This window comes from Papilio xuthus, unplaced genomic scaffold (assembly GCF_000836235.2).
Source record: "Papilio xuthus unplaced genomic scaffold, Pxut_1.1 DF825946.1, whole genome shotgun sequence".
Taxonomy (NCBI): domain Eukaryota; kingdom Metazoa; phylum Arthropoda; class Insecta; order Lepidoptera; family Papilionidae; genus Papilio; species Papilio xuthus.
Window position 1 is genome coordinate 11,715,444 of NW_013532703.1, and position 27,590 is coordinate 11,743,033.

The 27,590-nt window shown below is 32.5% G+C and overlaps 2 protein-coding genes across 9 annotated transcripts; one reads left to right on the top strand and one right to left on the bottom strand.

Annotated features, from left to right (window-relative positions):
- Nucleotides 1-1,137: 1,137 nt before the first annotated feature.
- Nucleotides 1,138-20,251, bottom strand: LOC106124448 (sphingomyelin phosphodiesterase). Of its 5 annotated transcripts, XR_001228208.1 has the most exons (13): nucleotides 20,162-20,251; nucleotides 6,244-6,331; nucleotides 5,633-6,111; nucleotides 5,325-5,556; nucleotides 5,044-5,204; nucleotides 4,607-4,779; nucleotides 3,765-3,959; nucleotides 3,274-3,527; nucleotides 3,084-3,193; nucleotides 2,811-2,995; nucleotides 2,374-2,565; nucleotides 1,916-2,003; nucleotides 1,138-1,212 (listed from the first exon to the last, which is right to left on the bottom strand). XR_001228208.1 is itself a non-coding variant. In XM_013321118.1 (12 exons), the coding sequence occupies exons 2-12, from the start codon at nucleotides 6,305-6,307 to the stop codon at nucleotides 1,143-1,145; spliced, it is 2,115 nt and encodes a 704-aa protein (XP_013176572.1). In that variant the 5' UTR covers nucleotides 6,308-6,331; nucleotides 20,162-20,251; the 3' UTR covers nucleotides 1,138-1,142. The 5 variants fall into 5 exon arrangements, 4 of the variants coding, with proteins under 4 accessions (XP_013176572.1, XP_013176575.1, XP_013176574.1 ...); XM_013321118.1 differs by lacking the exon at nucleotides 1,916-2,003; XM_013321121.1 differs by lacking the exons at nucleotides 1,916-2,003; nucleotides 20,162-20,251 and adding an exon at nucleotides 15,808-15,830.
- LOC106124450 (uncharacterized) lies at nucleotides 12,504-27,347 on the top strand. 4 transcript variants are annotated; one of them, XM_013321124.1, is made up of 5 exons: nucleotides 12,504-12,701; nucleotides 23,947-25,028; nucleotides 25,305-25,505; nucleotides 25,822-25,941; nucleotides 26,670-27,347. In XM_013321124.1, exons 2-5 carry the CDS (start codon nucleotides 24,005-24,007, stop codon nucleotides 26,897-26,899), a joined length of 1,575 nt encoding a protein of 524 aa, XP_013176578.1. In that variant the 5' UTR covers nucleotides 12,504-12,701; nucleotides 23,947-24,004; the 3' UTR covers nucleotides 26,900-27,347. The 4 variants fall into 4 exon arrangements, with proteins under 4 accessions (XP_013176578.1, XP_013176579.1, XP_013176580.1 ...); XM_013321125.1 differs by lacking the exon at nucleotides 12,504-12,701 and adding an exon at nucleotides 20,548-20,632; XM_013321126.1 differs by lacking the exon at nucleotides 12,504-12,701 and adding an exon at nucleotides 22,733-22,849.
- Nucleotides 27,348-27,590: the final 243 nt, after the last annotated feature.

A 27,590-nucleotide genomic window follows, 5' to 3' on the forward strand; every position in this document is an offset into this window, starting at 1 on the left:
TGAGTATTTTGGGTGTTTGTAGTTTACGCAGTAAAAAGCCAACTATTTTCAACATGATATTCAGTTTGATAACTCATACATTGTAATAACTGAATCAAGGGGCATGAGGGTTGTACTACATTAGATGTATATTCTCTTCGTTATAATAAGTCTAAGTTTTTAGTTATGTAGATTTGGTAATCTAAGTTAATTGACGAACATCTTAGTCCTGAATGAGTAGCAAAGTTACAGTTACAAATTAAGTACAATTCCAATTGTAATAATTTTAAAATGATACATAAAAACCAATGTACAAACTTTAAGGCTAAATATGATAATAATATCATTGTATGTGTAATGTAGTGCCACCTTTATGCTTATAATTTGTTTAGAACTGAAGAAATCTCTGTGTGTTTAACAAAATGTCGTTTTAAAACTGACTGATTATATTAATTGAAGTGAACTTACCGGAAGCCGTAAATGGTATGTTTTGTTTTTGTCTGTCATTTTTAATGATAAGTGTAAATATAACAGCTTGAGGAATAAGCTGATTTGTGTGTGATGTGAGCCTTTGTGAGCATTCGCATTTTAATTTAAGTGTTTTTATACACACGAATTGTAATTTATATTAATTCGATTTTAATTTTTCAATGTTTGGCATCATATAACGTTAATATACATTAGGTTCAATTTAAAAGAATACAATTTTGGTTTATGTAAAGGTATGCTTTCGTTATATGTCGTCAACATGTACTATGTTAATAATTAGTATTTATATAATTCGATACTTTGAACAAACGAATGCTCTCTTTTAATGATTTTATAAAAAAATAAAAATCTCCAAGGAATGTCGTAGTTTTAATAAAAAATATAATATTTCTTATTTTTTATTACAAATTTACAAATCGTATGTACAAGTATTAACAACATTGAAATTTATCAACTTTGAATCACTTGAAATCACAAAATTGATAACTAGACAACCTTAACAATATGTAAAAAAATAAAATCTTCAAATATTTATACAAACAAAAATCAAAGAAACAAGAATAATAAATTATAATGGAAATATCTCTTAAAAGTAACTTAGTAAAAATGTTCTCATTGCAACTAAATCCGGTGGTGCAATTCAATTTGACCTCTGCCCATGCTCTTTTCAAATTTCATCCCAATCCCATTATAAACTTTGGTATTTGATAAGCCACTTGTGGTAATTGCATCAACATCGATAATCTGAAAACATTAAATATATTTTAAAATAAGTCATCATTGCTGCAGTTGTGTCGTTGATCACATCGAGAGTTGGAAATCTGCATCGCGAGCGAATTTTTTTTATAAAATAGCAGATTTTTGTTGATTTACTGATATTTCATGCACCATTCCAACTAAGCTCTATGCTTGTACTAGGACATGGTTTACGACAATAGTCGAATGGTTCGAACCCCCGACCACCTGATCGGAAATCCGTACCTTATCCATTAGGCTATTAGCGCTTAAGTTAACTATTACAGATTAAAAAATGTTTTACAATTAATTCTATAAACTTTCTACTTTATTGTAAAAGTTTATAAAACCTGTAATAAAATTGTACAATAAATTAAGATGGCAAGGGTGTAAGATATAGCAAATGAGCTTTTTAACGAAAAGGATTTTGTGACCTTAGCAAATATGCTCAGGATCCACCACCAAAGAAATGGAAAGCGATACAAGGTAGCATATCTATTGCAGAGAGTTATGATTGGATAACGAGGTTATAAAATTCATCTGTGAAAAAATAATTCTGTGAAATCTTACCAATGGTCTAGTCGACTTTGTTGGAAATTAGTAATAATTTTAGTTATAGCTTAAATCTATGTTAGTAGTGTATTCTTTTAATTGCTTTATTAGGCAATTTATATATGTTAATGTAGCTTATTGGTTAGATTCCAATACATACTTATTTACAAGTCCTTCATCCACCATATTTTATTTGCAGACCTAAAAAAGCCATCACCGCTCATACTTGCTGTACACTAGGACTATCTCTGCCAAAGAAAATCATTTAATTATATTAACACTTAATTCTTATTTTTGACTAATGTCATATACATACAAAATTATTGTCGTTAACAATATTCTCCAGGTGTAGAATTTTATGTTACAAATTTAGTTTACCTATATTATGCGCTTATTCAACTTATAAATTATGATAGAATTAGAAACGCAAATTTTTATTGTTAGCTTATTGTTAAGGAAGAAAAAGCAAATTAAAGTAGGTATAAGTATCGGTGCATATTACATAGTTTTGTGTGCTTTTTATGGTATCAAGATAGCAAACAAGCACTTTACAACAATGCTATTGTAATTTTTAAGGAGCAGAAAAGAAGAGAGGCTGTTATAGAGTTTCTAACTTACGAAACAGACAGGCCATTGTATAGCCAGGCGCGCCATGTCTGCGGCGCAGGCGCGGTGCTATCAATCCGCGCCTCTATGTGACCGCAGAGGGCGCGCCGATCGTGGGATCGGCCTGAGCGCGCGTCGCATACGAGACGCTTGCGACACTCCCCGTCACATGACCCGCGGCGGGGACTGTTCTTCCAATAATGTCTGAAAAATAAAAATTTTATTATTTACCAAATATAACTAGAAAGAAAATTAACACAAAAAATACCTAATCAAATTAGAAAAAGCTGTTGTTCTAGTTTTTTTTATAGGAGAAGGGAGCAAACGAGCAACGAATCACCTAAAATTACATACATGTAATAAACGAGTATTTACATACTGGATCAATTAACGTAATAGGATCACTATAAGTAATGAAATTAAGCAGTAAAATATGAATTATTACATACTTGAAATACAAATTAAAAACGTCTTCTTTGGATGTCATGTCATCTATGAATTTGTCCCAATCCTGTGGCCGTAACGCTTGCATTTGATACGCGGAGCGAGCCGAATACAACTTGTACCAAATCGGGTAGCCAAAAAGATTAGCATCTTTGAGATTCATAATCCAAGTTTCGTGATCAACTACAAGCTACAAAGATAACAAAATTATTAAAGATAAAATATATATATATTATAGACAACAAAATACAAAAAAGCAATAAGAATAAATGAATTACCCTTGTTGTAGCATCATGGTCCCCATCAACGTAATAAATGCGATATCCTAAGTTTAAATCATAATATGGCGATACAGAGGGTCCAACATATGCTATACTTGTTGCTCTTCCTGAAAAGAGAGTTATGCGATTTATTTAGAAGCAAATAATACCAAGATGTGAGCACTAATAGATAGATTAGATAACGCACCAAGATCATTAGGATCATAAAATACTTCGAATTCATCAAAATGCGTATGACCGAAGAATTGAGCGGTTATGGTTGATTCGTATCGGTTTATGATAGCGTAGTAGTTCCGACTCCAGACTTTGAGACAGTCTGAGTGTCCGGGTGGGATGTGGCCGATGATGTGCACCTTCTCTCCACTGAACTCCGCAGACTGGAGCTCGTATATCAACCACTGCAGTTCCGTGGCCGGATCTGTACTGTTCAGTAATAACCACCTGCAAGAAAACAATAGGTAAACACTTTCGGTAAATGTTTGGACGAGTCAGCTGTAAATAACTCGGCATGATAACCCAGCATTTGTTTTGGTACATAAGACTATAGCACTTTTTACCCCGTTGTGCCAACTCAAGCGCGTATCCGGCATTGTTTTGGCTCGTCGGGAGCAAGAGTACTTCCTGTATTAACTCAAAAGCCTAGTAGTTTTACCTACTATATGTATAAGTTGTATTTACCAGTTCTTATTGTTACAATAGTTCATGTTGAGCGATATAATTCGGAAGCCGGGTCGTACGAGCACGGAGTAGAAGGCGCCGCGACGCACCGTGTGCGAAACACCCGCCGGCAGCCAGCGCCGCCACTGCGCGTCCAGCTCGTTGTACAACCACGCGATGTTAGACTCCGATGAGGAGATATACGGCGGAGGAAAGCTAATCGAATTACATTAGTGTAAAATTTCTTATTGTTAAACACGTCGTTAATTGGTTACTAAACGCATCTCTAAATTAGAAATAGAACGACGAACGAATATGGTATTCATAAATTTCGATATCGGACAGGGTATACAAACGTATGTCGTATCCCGAATAAAAAGTACTAAATAACTATGAGTATACAAAATCCTTTATTTACATCACATATTTTCAGTCATTGACCTGCATATACATTCCCCTCGTAGAATAGTTTCTGCACGATAAAATCATTCTATTATTCACTTGTATGTAAAGATATCATATCTGTATAGGTTTTAGATTTTCATTGACTTTTAATGTATTTATGACTCACACGTTATAGTCATGTTTTGCTGTTTTGTATTCATATTGGATAGAAGATTGTCTTTAAACACAGTAAAGAACAAGATTAAAGGACTTATAAGGTACGAGAAAACTATTAGAGTTCACTAAGCAACTTGCAATGTAAATGAGTAATAAATACCTTGTTTCTAGAAACAATTAAATAAATTACAACAAGAATATGAGATCTATGTGAATTTTTCCATTAATAAATTTCCGTTAGGGTAAATAATAACAGTAGTCATTAATTTGAAATGTAGCAAAAGGCTATTGAATTTTGTTACCTATTTACCGGGGAAGATTCGTGATTTCCGAGAGCAGGGAATATGGGAACCCCGGGGAACATGTCCGACATCTGCACCACAGTTTCCTGAAGAACCTTCAAGTTCTCTTCTTTGGTCTGATTCCAAACGTCGTGCGGTGGCAAGTCTCCCGTCCATAGAATGTAATCTATGTCCTGAAAATATTACGATTTTTTTTTAGTCTATAATTTTTCATCTAGTATCAAAAGTTTGCAATTTTATGTATATCGCACACTGAAGTCCTTTTTACTTCAATAAAAATATAGTAATGTTCTGAAATGCTTCGTAATTGGGAAAATTATATCAAAAATGTTGTCAACTAAGTCGACTCGGACATATTGCAGTGTCATGTAATTAAGTGTCTACCGCGTATTGTATAGGTGAAGGGAAGGTCAGTGAACGTATTTATAATTACGTACGGGATGCGTGTCAGCTATGTGCTTCAACATGTGGTCGATGGTACGCTTCGGTGTGTCGCATTTGCGGTAATCCCCCCAGCGGCCAGCGCCGCCGCCAGGCGTCAGCGCAGGTCCGTTGGACGCCCGACAGCAAAGAGGCTCATTGCACTCCGCATTAGCACCTGAAATAAACAAAAAATAAATAAATTATATTCGTATCGTTTGATGCTTTAGCAAAGATTAAGACAGATAATGAAAGAAATGAAAGTACAATAGTATAAAAAACTTGAAAAATATTATACCTTCAGCGTAGTAGGGATCAAAATGAGTATCAGATATTTGAAGAACTTTAAATGTCGGGGCTTTTTCTATTGGAGAGTCTACTGTCCTCACAACGGGTTTTGGCACCGGCGGGAACGCCACTTCCCACTCATGGTAAGGATTATACACATCGCCACAGGCATCGCCAATTACAAAACTGCAAATCTCATTGGGTCCTATTGTAATTCTTTTCAATACGTACACGACCTCGCTCTGAAACAAAAATAAAATATTGTTCATTTTTTGATAAGTATAGATTACCTTACAAACAGAGGGAATAGTTCCTTACCCCGAACAATCTAGTAATGCCTTCACATACACGTGCCGACTGTATGTTAAGGGATACGCAGAACTGATAGATCATCTTGTTTATTTCTTCCTTACTCTTCCCCAGTTTGATATAATGTTGCAGCAGTCCGGCGCCCGCCTTGCACGCTGTGCACGAGACTCTCGACATCACTGAATGTTCCACTTCGTAGTACACTTGTTTTAAATTAAGAAGTTTCAAAGCTTTGTCAACAAATAATGGCAAATTGGTGCTTTTATCGCTGTCCCAAAGAAGACGCGAGTAATTTCTCTTTAGAGTAGCCATTTGCGCTAATATTTCAGTTTCATTAGCTGTCGGTGGCAGTTTGTGAGTAAAATTGGAAGGTCTGAAGAAAGGCTCCTCGTTCCTTGGTGTCGAGGTCCAACTCCAAGTATCGGTGGGCGGCCTCCATCTTATAAGAGGCCTTTTACTCCTTGCACTCTGTTGAACGAATGGGCTACCTATAAAAAGTTTAATAAGCATTTATATATTTACTTTAAAAACAAAATTTTGACTGTAGTTGATAATATTTAATTTAAATCGAAGGAAAAAATATTTTACAGGAATTACTTTACTAATAAAAAGGAACTAACCTGTTGTCTGTAAAAATAAGACGCTTGCTAATATTATTAGGAGACATGGTATTCTAATGATCATAACTGAGGCGTGCTAAAGAAGGATCTGCAACAAACAAAAAAATTCATATGTAAATATACAATTGTTAAATAATGTCAGTATTGTATGGACATACCAGAGAGACACCTGCGATTGTCACTCCGACAAAAGCTTTGGCTAGGATTCGTCCTGAGACGATCTTCAATTTTTTTTTCTATTTTACTAAAACAAAGTTTGTACAGGTGGTAATAATAGAAAAGATATAAAAAAATAAATTGCCTTGTTTAGTCAGCTTTTATCTTCCAAAACTTCCAGATACATGTTACGTAAAACATAATTTATTATAATGAAAAGTAGCTCACAATACCAATAAAAGTAATTTATATTATTTCATAGAAATAAGTGAAAGTAAATGCACATACCAATCGTAATATCTATAAGAAGCTTACATAAATTACATTATGACGCCTAAATAGCCACATTATTATAATAAACTACGGCTGCGGCTTGTGATACACGGCTTGAAGTATTACCACCGCTTACGCTATAAGCAATCACTCATAAATGTTGGATATCATTGCGTAAGCTTTCCCCGAGAGCTTACAATTAGCTTTTAAGTATTGAGAACGCATCTGCGTAGAGAAAATTAAAATTCTGTCGTATAGTTGTGAAGTAATTTAAAGAATTCGAGTAGAAAGTGAGCATTTTATTAAAGTAAGACATAATAACAATTTCATGTCAGGATCGTGTTGTTTAAAAATGTATATATATTTTAAGAATAGCTTCATGTCATATCGGATTTAAATGCGAAGTCAAAATACTGGAAAAAAGCGTTAACAGTGTTCTATGCAAGTGTTATTTTAGTGTAAACTCACTATATAAAAGTAGTTTTACAAAGTAACCCTATGTAGCACTTTATTATTAGCAGAGTTTACTATTGTGTTACTGCTCGTTGTCATTACAGTAATTAGCAAAGATAGACGTGTGTTAAGCAATATTTTCCTGGAAAACGTTATCAAAAACTGGTTGCAACGTCTTAATCACTATCACCTATAATTTAAATGCTTTAAATACGCGTTTACTATATGTTTTGCTATTTAATCTTTTCTTCGTTACATTAAAGAAGCACGTAAGTAACATAAATTTAACAATATATTGTCCAGTTATTATAGATAGGACTTAATTTGGTTAAAAATAAAAAGATACATTATGTTTGTAGCATTTCAGCTCGATGCAACATAATGCTTAGAAAATATGTATAAACGTAAACCACATTTCTCAAAACTCCATGCGTGCCACTATACGTTATCGTCCAGTAGTTTGGTAGAATCTTCGACAGTCGTGGCTATGTCACTATAATTTTGCGTTGTAATTCATTAACAAAAATGATGTGTTCAGTATATGAGTCAGCGTGTTTGTTGGCAGTGGCACGGACGTGGAGGTCGGCACTTTCTCCTCGCTTCATTGCTTTGTTGGAAGGAAAGTGACGACCGGCGGTATCGCACGGCCTGAACTGACGATCGTATTCAGCAGCTGTTCAATAATACAATGAGAGGGTTAATTAATGTGTGCGATCAGTTTTCTAAATATTTTTTTACGATATCTCTTACCTACCGAAACTTATAAATGTAAAACTTAACCGAACTTTGACCTAGTAAGTTATAAATGTGACTAAATATATTATTTAGTAAATAAATTTAAACATTTTAGCGGGAAATTATAGTAATTAGTAAGTGTAATCTTACTAATATTATAAATGCGAATGGATGGATCGATCTCTAGGGCGGCTAAACAGATCGCGATGAAATTTGCCGAACATCAGGAACATAGTTTGGAAGAACACATAGGCTACTGATTAAATAGATTTTTTAATTCCGTGTGGACGGAGTCGCAGCGTCGAGGAGGCGACAGCAAGTATTATAACATACAAAACAGCGTTTACAAAAATTACGCTACTGTGACTAATCATTTTGTGTAAAATTGTTTAGACAGTGAGGGTGAAAACACACGAGTCTCTCTAGTTAGCGCCAACGCTTACGCCACTATTACTGGCCATATTTAGGGTTGCCGGCAAAAACTTTAGACAAAAATATTAAAAATAAAAATATATTGAAACCAAAAGATTTTAGATTTGTTTCAAAATTATTATTTACAGATTTAACTTCATTTGTAAATAATATTCCCATTAAATTTTTTTCGTCGGTCAACGCAACTATAACTAGTTTTGCTACTGTAAAATAATACAAGTATGTTGTATTAAGATACAAGTCTTAGTTTACTGTATTTTTGTAATTAGCTCCTTAGTTGATTGATTATGTGTTTGTTGATTATGGGACTGACATGTTCAAAAGAACAAAAGTCCCTAAAAAAAAATAAAGAGAAAAAAAAAAAGATACAAGTCTGAAAGTAATAACCTTTACGCAAATTATCATAGCCAGATGAAGTGAGTGTGTAAAGTTTCTAAAGACATCATAACCCTGAATTTTCTTACTAAAGATATGGTTTATTCAAATTCATATGTTTAAAAATCAATTTTAGCCTTTTGCAAATTTTATGTGTCAATTCGCAAATAAATCATATCTAGATATAAATAATTGTAGACATATTAAAATGTATTTATCAGAAACATTCCTTAACACAGGACAAAAAAATGTTTAATACACTACGAGAAGCGAAGCGAAGTTAATTGTTATTTTGGGTTTCAATAAGCAATCATTTGTAAAAGAATTAACGAAACGAGATTTTATACCGTTACATAGCATTGAACTCATTGTTTTTGTTCATCCGAACAAATCATGAACAGTTTACTATTTTTTTATAACGATATTATGATTAATTTCTAAAATGATTACATACATAAATCTAAAAAGCGTTTTTTGAAAATCAAGCATTTAAATTCTTCAAATAATTGATTACAGTAACAAGGATTCTATCATTAGACAAATTGTAGGCACTTAAAATATATCTTATGGCCTATATACTTCAAGTCTGAATGGGGTCTTTTCTAGGAGTTTAATCAATTTCGTAATAAATGATGAAAAAATATTGTTTGTTTATAACTATTACATAAAATTTGTAACTGTCGATTTAAATGTAATTTCATTTCGCACAAAATGTCGCTAGAAACCTCATCTTATTAGATTTTATTGAACCACTACACTGTAATAGGCTATTGATTATACTATTAAATAATTTTCGACAGGGCTCTCTGTTAATTAATACTATAGTAGGTATATTTAGCTACTTGTATAGTATATTAGTAATGATAATAGAGAGTTGATAGTTGACATTCTGCACATACGCTCTTCGCAGAATTTCCGACAACGAACGCTCGCGCCTTTAAAGCAGCTGAAGCTAGTATAAGAAGTCAGCAATAAACACTAAAGTATGGAAGACTTAGATCAAAGATTATCTAATTTTTGCCCTGCTTCTTTTTGTTACTGATATCCGTAAACTTTCTGTTGCTACATTTCATTATAACTTGGGAACACCCAACAATATTTCACACCATCGTACACGGAAGATCCAACGACGGCGTTTAGTCTCCCGTGGCCCGAGGAGGTCCACTTGCACTAGTTTGTTGAGGTAATGCGGATGATCAGATCAGAGATTTTTTTATTTTAAAAAAATTGTTTTGTAACGGCTACACTGACAATTTACAATCAGAGCCCTGTAAAATAATTTGGGAGTACTTATTTACATTAAATTCCGTATGACGCGTGTAAATGTTAAGGATAATCCGCTCCATGCACTTTCATCGTGTCGAGCACACGACAACAATCTTTCGTAAAACGTTCAATCTCTTCCACTTTCACTTCGTCTTTGCCAACACCATGTCATCATTTTGTCCTTAACGCATTTTAATAAGAATATAATACTTAAGACTTTATTGCATCTGTTGATAACCTCAAGAATATTCACGAGATTTCAACATGGATATTTTTTTTGTCTTATATGTATCCAATTTTTCTTTACACATTTGAAAACTTTTACAATAAAGTTTTCAAAGTAAATTTTAAATAATACAAAAAATTTAGATCCAAATGTACTGAACGAAAGCGTAAAATTATTTCGATTCAATTAAGTGAAACTCGAATTGAATTATTAATTTTGAATATGCATTATATTTTTCATTTTAAAATTGTATAGCTAAATATAATTTAGAGTTTGAATAATAGTTATGAAACAATCGACAAATTAAATATTGTTGTTAGGTTAATTTATAAAATTAGAAACCATATATATACACAAAGGTATTAGTTAGATATTAAAGTTAAAAATACTTTCTTAGATAGTCTCTCTAACAGGTTATGAATTTCTGCAGGTAGTTAATTTCGTTTCCTAGTCTAGTTTAGATTTCTAGAATAGGCGCGTGAGGAATAACTGGTTTGCGACAACATCGCCAAATGACTTGCAGTGAGGTGACAGTGGCTAGTGGCTGGTCGCGCCACACCGCGCCGGATGGCACGGATTTCATTTACGTTGTTTGTCATGCCAATGCCAGAGAAAATAAATAAAATCGTTTCGAAATCATTTATAACGTTACATCACTAATTGTTTCCTGTTGGTTTCAAAATATTTTCTAAATGTCCTTGAATTCCCAGTTTTGTCCAAAATTTATATCTGACGTTACGCAAAATTATTTTAATGGATGTTTGTAAAGCTAAGTATTTTCTGAATATTTATGATTTACTTTACTATGCAATTAGAATCTAATTATCATTGTAAATCACCCGTATTTGAAACAATAAAAAGGAATTTATACTAGAAACAAAACATATATGAACTACTTGCGTATGATTATTTTAGTCTAGATTTTTGAATGACATACAAATAGGAATACGTAATATTCAATATCCAATAAATAAGAAATAGTTTAAAGACGCGAGATCATGATCTGAAAGATTATACAAGCTGTCGCCCGCGACTACGCCAGCGCAGATTAAAAAAAAACTTAATTGGTAGCCTATGTGTTCTTCCAGACTATGTTCTTCATCTATGCCAAATTTCTGTGTAATTCATGCTGAAGTTCTGGAGATACCTTCAAACAAATATCCATCCATCCATCCAAACATACGCATTTATAATATTAGTTTGATTTGACGTGGTTAATCGTCATAAATTTATGTAACAAAATTAGCTGAGTAAATAACTAATTATATTATCCCACTAAGATCATAACCGTCTCTAAAGAAGGTCTGTTTAAATCGATAAGTAGGTATTAACTCTATACTTGGCATTGTCTCGTTTTATTCGACATCACCTCTGCCACTGCTTTGTATCTATCTGATTAAAACTATAGCATGTAAGACGTTTTATTCTGGAACATCAGAGGAGCGAAACTGAAGTTAAAATTATTTTGTGTGCTATCAAACAATAACAGGAAATACAATAAGGTAAATGTAGCTCAAACAATATTACTAAAAATGAATTTTGTAATTAGGGATAAATGGCAATAAGTGTGCAAAACATTTGTAATTTATAAATGTGTAAACAAGACAAATACGAAAAAAAAAATTATCATATAAGTATAGCAATATTCTTTTTGTTTTTTCAACTTTGTGATTACGTTAAAGCAAAAATGGAACACATGTAACAGTGGATACAACTATTTCGCAATAGAACACACAAATAATTAATTTAACTCTGTCTCTTTGTTCTCTGTAAATCGGGCAAATTAATTATTATACATTTATACAACTTCTTTATGCATTTCTTTCATATTTGTGTATGCACTCTCGTTTAGTTCATCGAACTCACTTTCTCCAACTAATAGCTCATCTATTGTAAACGCATAGTCTCATCGGAATGCACTTCCCATTATATTCTTTAGCAGCTTCCACAACTTTGAATGGCATTATGACATTGAACGCCCACGCGCCTAATTCACTTTTTAAGCTGCTTATTTCGAAATCTTACGCTGTCAAATTTTTAAATATTTCCTTCGTAACTTGTTAGTACTTTATTTAGAAAATATTTCTATGATATAAATATACATTATAATATAATTGGGTTAACCACCTCTTAGATGAAGTATGAAAAACTAATGTTATTAGTAACGTTCAACAAGGCGACCAATATCACAAATAATAGCTTACTATTAACATTAGTAGGTAAACTATGTTTAAAGCAGATATGTAAATACATTATAAATAATTTATCGATTACTATAATAACAACATTGAAAGGGAGGAGTGTCTGCAATCTTAATAACTTTAGGTATACTTGATTACACTGTCAGCGGTTGGGACATGAGTCCGATGTAATTTGCTACGATTTTACTCATTTCATAGTCAATGTTCGAGTCGGATCGCGAGCTCTAATATTTTGCCGTGACGTGTAATATTAAATTACAATAAATTTTACATTACAATATTCTAATAAACTGCTAGTTTATGCTATCCAGTTAGATTTTCGTGAAAATATCGTTGGAAAGGTAAGTCCAATTATTTATCGATTCATGATCAGCTTACTAAACGTCCCTACGGAGCCTTTCCTAAGTTAGGAGCAAGAATTGCCGTCAACCAATGATCTTTCGTATTATTACTTTAAATTGACATACCTTTTATTAAAAATAAACCATTGCTTACGTCTTAATAAATTAACGTGCATCTACTTACTGTAATATAAAATGCTGCAGTAATTTAATGTAACAGTGTATCTTTCCTTATATGTTTATTGCGCGTTCGAAGTATACACACTTAAACGAGATTTAACTATGACAATTATATCACTACTGTAATCTAATATGTACTACAAAGTGCGCAATAGACGCTTCTGACGACTTAGCTGTGACACAATGCCGCTCACAGAAAATCAGACCACAATTGACCCAGGTGGCCCCAAGTATGATAAAAAGAAGACTGACCTCTAAATATAGAATTATAGTGATAGTGTGTTTCAAAATTGTATATATATTTTTTGGGGATAAAACAATTTAATACTACCGTCAAAAACTTTAGATGAAAATGTATGTTAACCAAACTACAATTTTTTTAACAGCTATGGTTTAAATGATTTTTTTTTACCAATGAGATTTTATAGAACTTTGCATCTTTATCGCTAGGTTACTTAGATTTTTATAGAAAAATTAAAATTACAAATTACATAGTTTTGTGTTTTAAGGATGCATCTTGATGATAAAAAAAAATCAGATTTGTACTTACCGTTTTTATTTCATCAAATACTTTTGTTAACCACACTGAAGGGTTAAAAAGAGAAAACTCATTATTTTATTTTATTAATAAGAAATAAGATAATTTCCTCATATTTGTACAAAAAAAAACCAGTGTTGATTGCCCTGTATCGACTTTACTATAATTTCATATAGACATAATACACAATATCCTAGTTTATTTTTATTTATATTTTATTTTATAATTTATCAGCTATATTACTCAAGCATTATTTATTTAGTATTAATAGGACATATTTATATTTTATAATTATCAAGACAATGGCATGATAAATATTCAGAAAAATATGAAATTTTATTGATAAACAAATGAAGGGTCCATATAACAGTATAAAAGGATCACCATTTTACCACACGATATAGTTCCCAAGAAACAAGTCTAGCTAGAAGTAGTTATAATAAGTGATTGGCTAATAGTCTCCCAAGTGTTTTTAAAGTTTTTGTCCTTAATTTAAAACTAAAAGTTCTATATAATTATTGTTAATATACAACAGTGTAACAAAAAAAGGACACAAGTTAAGTATGTTCTTTTTTGTTATTTCAACTTTTCATAACTTCTTTTGTTTTATAGCATAGTTAAGTTAACGAAATGTACCGTTAAGTTATTTTTATTCGCTGTTGAATTCACTTTTACCAAATTGAAAATACATATTTTATTTGTTAAATGTTAAAGAAAACAATCAAGACGGACTTTATTATCTCAAGGTCTTATTATATTAAGGCAATATTATAATTTTTATTTCAAAGCTATTTGCAATTTAAATTGATCAGAGCAGCCATTAGCGGAGGGCGCGGTTCGTCGAATGCACAGAACGCTGGCGAAAAAGGGTCGCCACCTCTACGAATTACAGTCTAGAATAACCTTTTTAACCAGAGGCATGATAAAAATTAGTTGCCGTAGAAATCTCCCCTAGGTCGTTAGTAGATTTATAAATAAATAAAAACCGTTTTAACAATGATCGCATTTCGCAAGTTATTTTATAGCACTAAGACATAGACTTGAATGCACTAAAACTATTGATAGCGTATTTAATAAAATATTTCGATTGATGCATAATATGCTGGTATTTATTAGAGTTCATTGTTATCACCTTCTCGACGCTATGACGTGGTATAATTACACAAAATAATTATTATTCTACGAAGTACTATAATTATGAGCTACTGGATGTTGAGACATGCAATCCTAATCGCTAATACACAAGAATCTTGCACTAGTAACTGTTGCAAGAATAAGAACAAAGAATTCTTGCTTCAAGTAAACCTTTGTCCATAAACAGGATATTATAAAAGCTTATTATGTTTGTCTAGAGTATATGATTCACATTTGTTGGAAAATATTCCCCTTTGTGATTAATTGAAATGGATTATATTTAGTCTTCTATTAGTTCAGTTATAATATTATTTATTAAAATTAATAATTATTGACTTAATGATCATGTCAATAAAATCAAACACGTTAAAAGTATGAAGTTGACACAATTTTAAGGTCGCGTATGCCTTAAACTAGATTACGGTTTAACGAGGCCAATTAATTTGACCCTATTACCGCATAATGGCTTATTAAATTAACAAATCTAGTTTTTATAATTAAAACTGTAATTTTGCAACAACTAAATGTAAGAAGATGGAAAAATTGCGCATTTGGCTTTAATTTACGCACAGCCCTTGTGTATTTATTTTGTTTGCAGATGAATTATTTAGAAAACCGAACATCGTAATCATTTTAGTCTTCACGAAGTTTTTTCTTACACTGCTATCAAGCAAAAAACAATTTTCATGTTCTGTCACATGGCATCTCTTCTAACTTATCATTATTTATGCAGCATTCTGGCATTTTCCATTCACAATATCTATTTGCGACAAAATAATTAACAACTCTTCGTTATCAAGGTATTAAGAAACTATTGTTTGTGAAGCTCACCTGCTTTGTTGCATTCTGCATTCCCACGATTAATTGTAGAGCGCTATTCAATCTGTTTCTTGCATTCATTCATCGGTCGCTCACCTTGCCATGTCTATTGTCCCCGCTCACACTCACTCCATACTCCCCTATGGTCCCCTTCCATTTCGACAATCATTACGTTTCTTTAAATTTACACTCACGTTCTTAAAGTTAATTTATTAATCAACGTTGACTTCATTTGCAAATAACGCCGCAAATAAGACTTAACTATCCAGTCTTCTAGACACACAAATTTTTAAGATTCGTACCTTATTACTACATTCTCAAGCTTATAATAATTCAGTGTATTATGTGAATAAATACAACACTCTTAGCTCTCTTTTCATTGCAACGCCTTGTGCTAAGATTATAACTAAATGATATGTAAAAAATATACTTAACTGTTTGTTTTTCGCTCCGCAGAACACTAGGGCAAGCCAACTGTGTGTCTTGTAACTGACTGTCTCTATACTTAAGTTGGTTTTATTTTATATAAGTAGTTCGGTGCAGATTGTAGCGACGAAATAGTGTAATTAACATGATTTTTTAATCAATTTAATGACAATTTTGAATCACGTGTTCTCTTAAAAACCGAAATAGGTTCATTAATAGATACAAGCTACTTTGTATCGATCGTTCATCGTTAACAAATTTATCTTGTTTTTATACATAACCCAGATAGTGCCAGGTGTAGTATTATTTTTTAAATTTATCATGTGCCAGATTTCTCTTATAATTAAGCAATTTTTCCGCAAAAACTTTTAACCCCTTTAAAATTACACGAACACATTATCGGGAAAGACACAGTTACAAGATAATGCTATTAAGTGCAAAAAACTATTTTTAACAAAAAAAAATGATTGTCTTATTGCCGAATTCGACCAATGGGCGACCACTAGTTAATATAAATCTATTTACTTTGAACGAAGATTCAATATTTATAAATTTTTTTCATTTGCAAATATCATTAACAGATTGTGATGTTTTGAAATTAGCCTTCAATAAATAATGTCAAGGAAAAACATGAGAGTAAATAAATGTGTGTTATCACAGTAAAGTCAAATATTACTTAACTTATGACTATATGTAAACTTATTGATTATTTTGTGAATAGTACAGAGTCCATGTAGTATTATTGACCCTACAAACAGAGGTCTGAGACCGTAACACATACATTGGTATTCTTAATATTTTCTTTGAAGAAATGACTGTTAGATACCGAGGATTAAAAAAATTAATTTCGCATAGTTTTGACAAAATGCAATCATATTATCATGGCCTATTAATGGACTCTGAATAAATCAATATTTTTTCTCTTACTTAAACGACATGATAGATACGCTTATAATATTCTAAAGTCAAACCGTCTTGAGTTTTTTCAGTAATCCATGGAAAAGGTAAAATGTTTTTATTAAGCTCTTTGTTTTGAATAACGAATACTGTCTCCTGGACTGTATTTACGCTGCACGCATTACGAGCGACAATGCGTAATTTTCTAGTTAATTATCACAACAGTACTTTCTCGTTCAGTTTACTTGCTAAATTGAATTGATTTCCCATTTCACCGCTTTATTATGACTTCATTATGACACACATTTTGAAAATAAATTTTTGTGTACGTATATTTACATCTAAAAACATAAGTCCAATTACCTGAACAGTTATTGTTAATACATATATTTACAATTCGGTTAATGAAGAAATATCTATAAAATTTATTTATAAGTAGCAGTCGCCCGCGAATTTAAAAAACTTAATAAGTAGCCTATATACTAGACTATGTTCTTCGTCTATGCCAAGTTTCAGCAAGATCGATGGAGCCGTTCTGGATATACTTTTCAACAAACATCTAAAAAACGTCCAACTGAATATACGTATTTATATATAATATTAGTAAGATATTGTTGAAAAGCTTATGTCTTGTAGCCACTGCTGTATCATAGCTATAAACTTAATGCAGATCACCTACGCCTTGCCTGTGGTTTCCTTTATGTAATAATGATATGTATTATTAACTACTTATAAGAACATAATCGTTTGGCCTTGAGCGCGATTCCATTTGACATGTGATGTAAGTAGGAAGCCATGAACATTATCATAATTAAGTTATACAATAATACATAATATCCTTACAACTCTGAAGAAACTGAGAATGAGCTTAAGAAAACTTTAGTTAAATTTAAAATTGGAATATCTATTTATTATATTTATTATCTTTCATTTTTTTTATATATAACGGGATACATATTAAATAGCATATTAAATCGTTCGATAGTTATAAAACGATTTGTTAATATTAATTTAGATTAAAATAGTAGTAAATCTACTTTCATTTATATTGTTAAATAAGAAATAAAATTTCACTAAGACTAAATATAGTACAAACGTGACAAAGAGCTTGATTAAAAGTCTAGAAAAGAGTATAAATATAATATAGTTTTATTATAATATATACGTGAGATTCCATGGAGTAAAATATTCTAGCTAAAACTAACTCTACTATTTACATGCTGTATACTGTATTTCTCTAAAGTAATCGAGACGACAATTGGCCTGTGTTAAGAAATACAATAGACGTTGTAATAGTAGTTATCATTTATATGCTATATGTAGTTTTGGTAGCATGATGACCACAATTTTTATTCCACTCACGTCTAAATTCGCCGTTAACCTCTTTCGGATCACCAAAGAAAGTTTAGAGGGCATGACTTGGTTCTATTAAGACATCGTAGTCAACCGGTGGAGTATTTTTATTTTCACAATATATGGGTCAATGTAACACTATCAATGTCTTCAAGGGCGTCAATCTCTGGGTTAGGAAAGTGTAGGATCTTCGGTTAAACAGTAACTACACGCCTCAGAACTGTTAAGATGCCTCAATCATTAAATCATCCGATTTAAAATTCTCCTAAGATTACACATACATTTTAATGAACTCATACTAACTGGATTAGAATAAATAAGATAGTGATTTCATTCAGTTTTAATACAAAATTATTTATAAGGCAATGATGATCAGTCCCAGTTGATTTGACCCCGAAGTTATGCAATGGATAATCAGCTGTACATCCGGTTCTTATGTAACAACTTCCAGGCAAACAAAAATCACGAAACTTTTATTAAATCGCTTGATGTAAATTATAGACGTATTCAGTGTACGGTCGATCGCGTTACGTTTACGTTACGTCGCGGAACGTTTATTATGCGACAGAAATAAGGATTCAGTTCTCATATTAAAAGGAGTTTCATTAGTAGTTTAAAAGCAGTTTCCTTTTCTGTAAACAAGATTGAAAATTTCACAATTCTGCAGGGAATTTAATGTTAGGCGTCTATTTTTTTACATTTTCCGATAACAAAAAATCTTCGAGTCACTTTTTTTGGTGTAGTGTTTTTGTTATTATTGAAAAAAAATCCTTTCTGTTATAGTCATAGTATTTGCCTTTCGAGATTGAAAAAGCGACGTCGGTATGCGTAATCGTATAAATATCAGCTAGAGAGAGCGTATTCAACTGGCAAAGACTGCGTCATTCGGCGATCTTGACTTGGTAACGAAAAAGTGAAACCGATGTTGTATGTAACACACCTTCTAAGTATCATGTATATATTAACTTACTCTTGCATCTTTAAAGTGTTATAATTATCAAATATGGATTTCATAATTTTTTGTTTATTTTCTGATTACTTTGAAATCAAAACAGAAACATTAAATCTAAACTTTAAAGTTTTATTAAAATGTTACAATATTTTGGAATTTACTTGATTGTTAAGCTTAAAGCTTGTTTTCATGTTATTGATGACAGAACTTGATAAAAATAAAACAAATTTTTTGGTATTTATCATTACGGCATGATAGGAGTTTTCAGATTGTTTCGAAGCTCCAAGTTTTGATCATAAATATTAATAAAAATTGAGAGTCTGTATGTAATAGTACATAATATAAAAACCATATTTCGTATACATGATTTATGAATCTGTCTGTATGTCTGTGCAAGCCGCGTTTGGTCGGGGTAATCTCCGAAAGAGCTAGACCGATTTTGACGGAACATTAAGGGCAATATGTCGTGGCTTATTTTTTAATCTGCGCTGAAAAAGTTGAGGGCGACCGCTTGTTTATAATATGTTTCGTGATAGTGTCAATTTTATATACCTACATATCTAAACAACTTTTACGACATTGTATTTATTATTTCCTGTTAAGTGAGATTCTTTTTGTAATGTCAAAATACGGTTAGACGACACGACACACATTGCGCATTGCTAGTATAGTTTTCCGAACTAAATAAATTATGTTTCGTGGTAGGTAAATACCTATAATTATGTTAAATGTCATGTATTCAATTTTTTTTACTGTTGCTTTTGATTTAGATCTTTTTTGGTTTAAAATATGTTTTCAATTTTACAATATTAGCAAAATGTATAAAAATGCAGTCCAACTTTTTTTAAGTTTAATTTCAAAATATTTTTTTAAAAGTTATTAAAATTCTTTATGCATCACAACCTCCGACCAACATACTGACACAGTATTTACTTGGACACTCCACTTCGGCCGATTGGAAGTAGGTCGTTTTAACTTAATCTTAACTTATAAACATTTCTTGACACTGATATTGAAATATATACTCACACCTTACTACCTCTCGTATGGAACTATTACATTGAGTATGTTATTTATTTAGCCAAAAAACCCATCGCACTGTAAAAATGATTGCCAATATCATCGTGTCATGGACTCAATTTAAAAATACGTTAGTCTCACCTTAAAACTTATAACACCAGTTCCTCATGGAGTAACGTCCGAGTGCTGAGCGAAGTAAATGCACGAAGTAACGATCAGTGAGCGAACAATAACATTTCACTCGTTTTCGCGTAGAACAAACAACGTTAAAAAAATGTCGCATTCACATACTAATTCGAAGAGAAACCGCGCGGTTCGTTACGCGCACTCCAACGGTGGTGTGGCAGGGCACTGAGGAGGACTGAGGCTTTTCCGCCAGTGCGAGCGAGTAGCGGGCTGGCGGGCGAGGTGGGCGAGAGAGTGCCGGGCAAGTGCCGGGCGCGGAGCAGTGACAACCGCACGCGACGCGCGCAGTGAGAGTTGTGCCGCCGCACGGTCGCCGGTCGGCGTCCGTCCGCACCCGCACTCGCTGGCCGCGGGCTGCAGCGGCTCTTACATGCTGCCGCTGCCAGCTGCCAGCACCGCATCCCATCTAGGGCCGTCAAAGCACAGGTGAATAGGGCATTGTTAACATACTTCACTGTCAGATGTCGTACATTAATTATTGCCAACATTCAAATAACATTTTACGTTGTTTCCCAATCAGTTTATCAAAATATTTTTCCTGTGTGTTCGGATCCCTTTGAAAGATAGATTTTTAGATACCTTTGTTCAAAGTACTTATTCATATCGTGAAAAGTGATAAATGAAAGATTTTCTTGAAAGAATACGGTGTTTATTTATGTTTTGTTAAAAAAAATTACAATTTGTGTATACTTTATTAAAAAAAACATGTAAATACATCTTTAATAATGTGGCTTTATAATTTTTTTTTGAAAACGTTCTTAGTGTGACTACTCAAAGATTTTATTACGCCGCATAAACAAAGAAGTGGCTCCGTACTACTGCATTAAATATAACTAAAGCTCTCTAGGCGCCTTTGCCTTTAAAAAAGGTTAAACCAAAGACTTTCAAGGCCGTAATATAAAAGAAAAACAAGTACGCGAACACCCTGTACTTACATATAGTTCGCGTGACCATATAACTCCAAATTGTATCATATTTCACACTTAATTTACTTTTGTAAATATGCGGCTGCAATAAAATTTAAAAGTACAAATTCTGGCTAAAATGGTGCTATGAAACTGTAAAATAAAACTTATTATTTGAAAATATTAAACAGTATAGTAACAATCACTATCTAAAATTAATATAAGCTGGTTTTCATGGATTAAACTTAAATTTAATTAGGTAAATTAAAGCAAATTTTATGAAAGTTAAATGTGTTGAGAGTTATGTAGAAATTGACAAAGGTGAGATGAGATCTTGAAATACAAAGGCAACATCGTGTTAACGTGTCACCTTTTGACTCGTTAGCTCAGACCTTACACAAGCTGGATCATACCAGATATCAGTGTCATGACCATTAAATTTATGAACGCACTAGTGGTCGCCCGCGACTCCGTTCGCGTGGAGTTAAAAAAACTATTATTATTAATCTATGCGTTTTTCCAGACTATGTACAATATGACAAATTTAATCGAGATTTGTTCACAGGTTCCGGAGATGCTTTCAAACAAACTTCCATCCATACAAACATTCGCATTTATAATATTAGTAAGATTTACAAGGATATAATTAGAAACCATTTAAACTTCGTTATGAAGTGAAAATTAAACGCTCACGTCTTTCAAATAAATACTAGTCAGTCGGTACTATCTAAAATTGTAAATTGAAAGTATTTGTTTCAGAATCGAACCCATTCCGAGTTACATTATGAGATTAAGTGGTAATTACTTTTCCTAGGTCATGCGAGTTTACTCATTAACATATTAATAAAAAATAACTATCAATTAAAAGTTCATGTGTTAACTGCAGCTGCGCTATTATAATAACAATACGGGTAATGTAAAGTCATACCGTTAATTAATTGAACGCATATAAGACCGTTTAAAAAGACAAATTATACCAGATGAGTGACCTAATATAAAGATTTTTAGATTAGAGGATTTCTTTTGAACATACAAAAAATCGTCTGTTTTATTTTGTGTTATATTATATTATTATATATTGTTTAATCATGATATTGTATTGGACTTATTAGTGGGATCTTCATCTATCAAGTTATATTTAATTATGTAAAATATTCAAATTGTTAAGCCAACTGTTTTCCACATGTTCTGATATTTAACCGCAATATGTATGAACGTATGCAGTTTAGTTCACCATCTCACATTGCAACATAATCTGCAGGTAAAATTGTGAACTGAGGAGAAAGTGGTGTCCATTAATCCTGCTATTAATTATAATATTAATTTCCACTTATTGACAAAATTGTCCCTTTTACTCTTGGTTCTAAAGTGTAAACAAAATATAAAAGTAAACTCCTGTACTTCTTGTAAGCGGCGTTAATTGCGTACATTGTAATTAAATGGAAAATTTCGCGGCACACTTTCGAACTATCGCCTAATGAAAAGTTGTGGAGTAGCGATGCATTTGCGAATTAGCTTGCGGAACAATGACTCAGTTATTTATACGGCAATTATAGTCGGGTGCTTTCAACCTGTTCTGTGTTCGACACTTATTAGGTTTACGAGGGTACTTCAACGAACAGCTGTCCATTCAGTTGGTTGAATAAAAACGTGGCGCGTGTTACTCTTGGCTGGGCACGGGCCTTGGCCGCTAACCATGTTGTAGTCAACCCCGTTTTCACGTCCTTGTCTTACAGGGGTATGTTTACGTATGTCTATCTCTATTTTCTATGTCTTACGGTACTCGGGGTGGTGTTGTGTTGGTGCAAAGTTGTTTAGACGTCGTCAACGGCAACCGCAGTCCATACTCTACACGCGGCCGCACACTACCCGCTCGTGTTTCAATACTTCCAACCGACAATACGTTTAAATTAAATGAAATAAATATATTTTTTAGTGTTACGTAATATTATCCTGTGATTATCACATGTAAGTCATATTATTTATTATTTTATTTAATTGTCAATTTGTGTAAACCTATCGTGAGAAAATGTTAAGCATGTTGTAAATCAACCTATTACAAAGTCGAGGTCAGCGTATATTTTATGAAAAAGGTCATGGAGATGAATTCTTGAATATTCTGAAACTTAACTTAAACAAAAAAATATAATTAATCAAAGAAATCAATTAAAATTCAAGTGCAATTCTATGTATTTGATTTATTCTTGTTTTACTATCTAAACAAATAGAAGAAATAAGTAACACCTGTCATATCTTAATTCGGACTAACATTTAACGGTACAGTGTAATTTTGAACTCTTGCATAGATTTATAAATTGCTCAAGTTAAATATTAGCTTTTGTACTAAAAATTACCACAGCTATAAAGGTAATTAGATATACTGCAATTAAATGGTAACTGGAGATCTAATAAACGTTACGACCATGATCCCCTCACAAAACTTCGGCAACACTTCGGATACGGTTACCAAAGTAATTAAAATTGTTCTCTGTACTTAAATTTCAATTACAAGACAAAGAAGAGCTTTTATAATGCATATAATATAGATTTATAATGTTTATCAAAAGAAACTCGTCGAAAATAATTAACATTACCGAAAGCTTGTTAAAATGCCATATTTTGTTTAATTTCATTACTTTCACTTCGGTGTTTTAAACGAATAAATTACTTAGTTAAATTTCTGTTCGTCGCCAAATCATTAAAACCTAACGTCACTAACCGTGGGTTTCTAAAACGTTTGAAACAAGTTTTATTTACTTATATCAAATAAGTAGACGATAAAGAATTATTTTATCCAAAACGAGTAAAAAATTAATAAGTATGTTTTTTTTTCAGATGCCCCATAAAATATTTACTATGCTGAGTAGATGACAATATTCTTGTTAAAAACAAGATGCCATTATTGAACAACAACGAAACCAATTTGCCTACAACAAGTTACATTATTGAAAATTCTAGTTGTAATTTAGAATCGTTGTATTGCACACATCTTTGGTCCAACAGCAGTTTGAGAAGAACAATTATAAACGCACCAATTACAGATAATAAAATAACTAAATATTGCTCATCGTGTAGAGGAAAGATAAGAAATTATAAATTAAAGAACACAAATGAAAATTTTACTCCAAAGTCATATTCTACTCCGAGAGAAAAATTTAGTGTAAGCAAATCGGAAACAAAATTTGATGACTTAGAAAAAATAACCTGTTGTGATGAGGGTAGTTTAGTAAGAAATATAAGCGAGAACGAAATTGCCAATTTGAATAAAACTATTCCAACAATATCTGAAGATATAGATTCCGGTATACAACACAAATTTAGATGTACCTCGTTTGATACGACCACCTCTAATCCAAGACAAGGAAGATTAAGAAAAAGCCTAAAAGGAATCGGCTGCTTTGTAGACTTGACTCAAAGTTCTATCAAGAAAAGGACGCAATTACAAGTGTGCTCAATAAGCATAATGATTCTAGCAATCGTTATAATAAGTTTAATTTTAGTGAATTTTACACATCATGAAACACAAGCCACCAATATCATTAGTACAAACGCAGTGCCAACAAAAAATATAGACTTGAACGAAATTCCTTCGGCGACTGCCAGTATTTACTCAGAGTTGCCTTTGACTGCCACTGTTAGGATCACAGAATTTGACACTACACTTGCACCATTTACGACAACTGCAAAAAATATATCTTACTTATCAAATATTTTAACAAAAATTCGAAAAAATATCAAGACGTATCCCAAACAGGGGAATAAAACTCAACTTAGTTTTAAGATAAACAATGACTCGACGACTGGAGCAAATATCACTCAAAAGTTTTGCGAGTGCCAAAAAAATGAAGTGTGTATGTTAGAAGAAAGTAGTGGAACATCACTTTGTCTAATTGCGCTAGATCCTGACGACCCAACAGGTATGCTAAATTTTTTCTTTCATTATTTATTCCATTTATTTTGGCTACTTTAATAATTATCTCGAGAATCTTTAACTTCGATGACCTCTTGTAGGCTGATTTGACTTGATAGCTGATTTTAAACAAAAAAAAGTGTTTTTCCACTCTCGATATTCCACTCCCGAAGGATACATACAGTTAGTCGTGTTAATTTTGATATTTGTTTACTTTGCCTCTAAATCTATCAGCAGGTAGCATATTATAATATCTTAAAAAACCTACTACTAATTATTCCAGGTTGCGGTGGGCTGTGCGCTCTGGAGACGGAGGCGTGCCACCTGGTGGATAAGGCACGCGGAGTGCGAGTGTGTCGACCGCTGGGTGCGGCAGCTTGCGCGGCTCGGCAATGGCGCTGTAAGAACGGTTTCTGCGTTTCCGAGCACGCCCGCTGCAACGGCTCTATTGAATGCTACGATCGTTCCGATGAAATGTATTGTGGTAAGCTAAAAAGTATGACAAGTTTTCCGTAATAAATAATGAACGATAGTAATGCTTTTGTTTGTTTACTGACAAAACGAGATCATATTGATCTCGATATTGATATCAATTGGACAGTATTGTGATGAAGTACTACTTTCTGAACTCATTGCGAAAATGCGTTGGATGAACTACATTTTTTTTTTGGCCAGTTGAAATTTACGGCCTTCTTACCGGCTTATTTGTACAGTCTTTTTTTAAAACTGAATAATAATTATGAATATGTTAATATACTGCTAGAGTGAAAGTTAATACGTTTCAATGTGTTGTTTTCCAGATTGCGATTTAACGAAAGAGTTTCGGTGCGGCCAGTCTATATCTTGCTTTCCTAAAGCCAAGCTCTGCGACGGAGCCATCGATTGTTGGGACGGCCTCGACGAAATAAACTGCACTCCAGGTAACTGCTAGCGTAGCAAAATCAAATATTATTCCGAACATCATCATTTATTACTAAATACGCTGTATTGCACTGTAACGCAAAATCTTTTGTACTATACAGAATGTAATTTAAAAATTAATATTACAATATGATCATACTGAAGCTAAAGATTTGTTATAGAGTAATCTTATAAAGCGATAGAAGTGGCTTACTAAACATAAAAGTATAAAAAATACAAATTGATAAGTAAGTTTAAGCTTGTAAAATGTTATTTTTTCAAAGTTCAGAATCAAAATCTAGATCCATTTCCTAGAATAATAATATTTCGTATCTTGACCCAGAAAGTGTAAGTAAATGAATGTAAATCGTACTTATACCGTTCAGCAGCTCACGAAACTAGGTTACGAATGCGCTCATTGAGACCTAACGGACCTCCCTACGCCACTTCCTCTGTATTCAAAATATCGTTCCATATAGTTGACATTTTAAATATTTATATCTCGATAAGGATCTATATGAGTAAATAGAGTTTATTAATTTTAAAATTACTTATAAAACTTAGAAAAAAATAGTAATGACCATTTTGGATTTTAAAAAGTACATATATAGTTAAGTGTTAGCGCTAATCGATTTAAATTAATTTTAATTACATGTCTGTTTAATTGTTTTTGACTTATTATTATTATAGTTATTATTATTAATTAGTAGTCCATATAATGAAAAACATAAAATATTTATATTTGCAGAATGTCCAGACTACCAGTTCACGTGCACGAATGGAGAATGCATAGCTTCTTCGCGTTTCTGCGACGGGTTAGCGGACTGCAGCGACCATAGCGACGAACCAACCGGCTGCGACGGAGGGTGCAATGCTCATGAGATACGTTGCTCAAATAAGCGCTGCATTCCTCGATTGCTACGCTGCGACGGCCGCGACGACTGCGGAGACAATAGTGACGAACTCCATTGTCCTTAGATAAAGCTTTCACATAGGAGGTGCGAACCCTGGTGCATACAATGCTCAAGACAACAATTTACATCAAATGAGTACGTTGACATTATTTTATATAGTTGTTATGTTATTAGAACTAGTGACTAATATATTAATGTAATTTAAGATCACTTTCGACGTAATCCTTATTTTTATATAATAGAACTCTCTTAAGGTTGAAATTTAATATTATATCATACTTTTCAAGAGGTTGAGGGTTGTCATATAAACTCGAATCGAGTGTCAATATTTGTGTCTAAAATGGTTAATTATTTTTATACCTACCCTATAAATTAAATTTAAACGAGGTCCTATATGTTTTACGGGTACTGTAAGTTCGTGACATAATATTAAAGTTTTAGCATTATTAAATTTATATACTACCCACCGCATATCAATAAAGAATTGTATAAGTAAGAATAAGTGTTTGTTGAGCCAAAATATATCTTAATTAATTTAAAATTATTTGTATTATGTTATTTTAAAAAATAAAGATTGTGGTTTTTAAGGAGGTTTTCTCTGTAAAACAAAACTGAAAATCTCATTTGTAACTTAACTAGCTGACGCCCGCGCCTTCGTCTGCCAGGAATTATAAATAATTAATAACCTATGTGTGCTTCCAGACTATGTTCTACATCCATGCCAAAAAAATATCAAGATAATTTTAGCCGTTCTG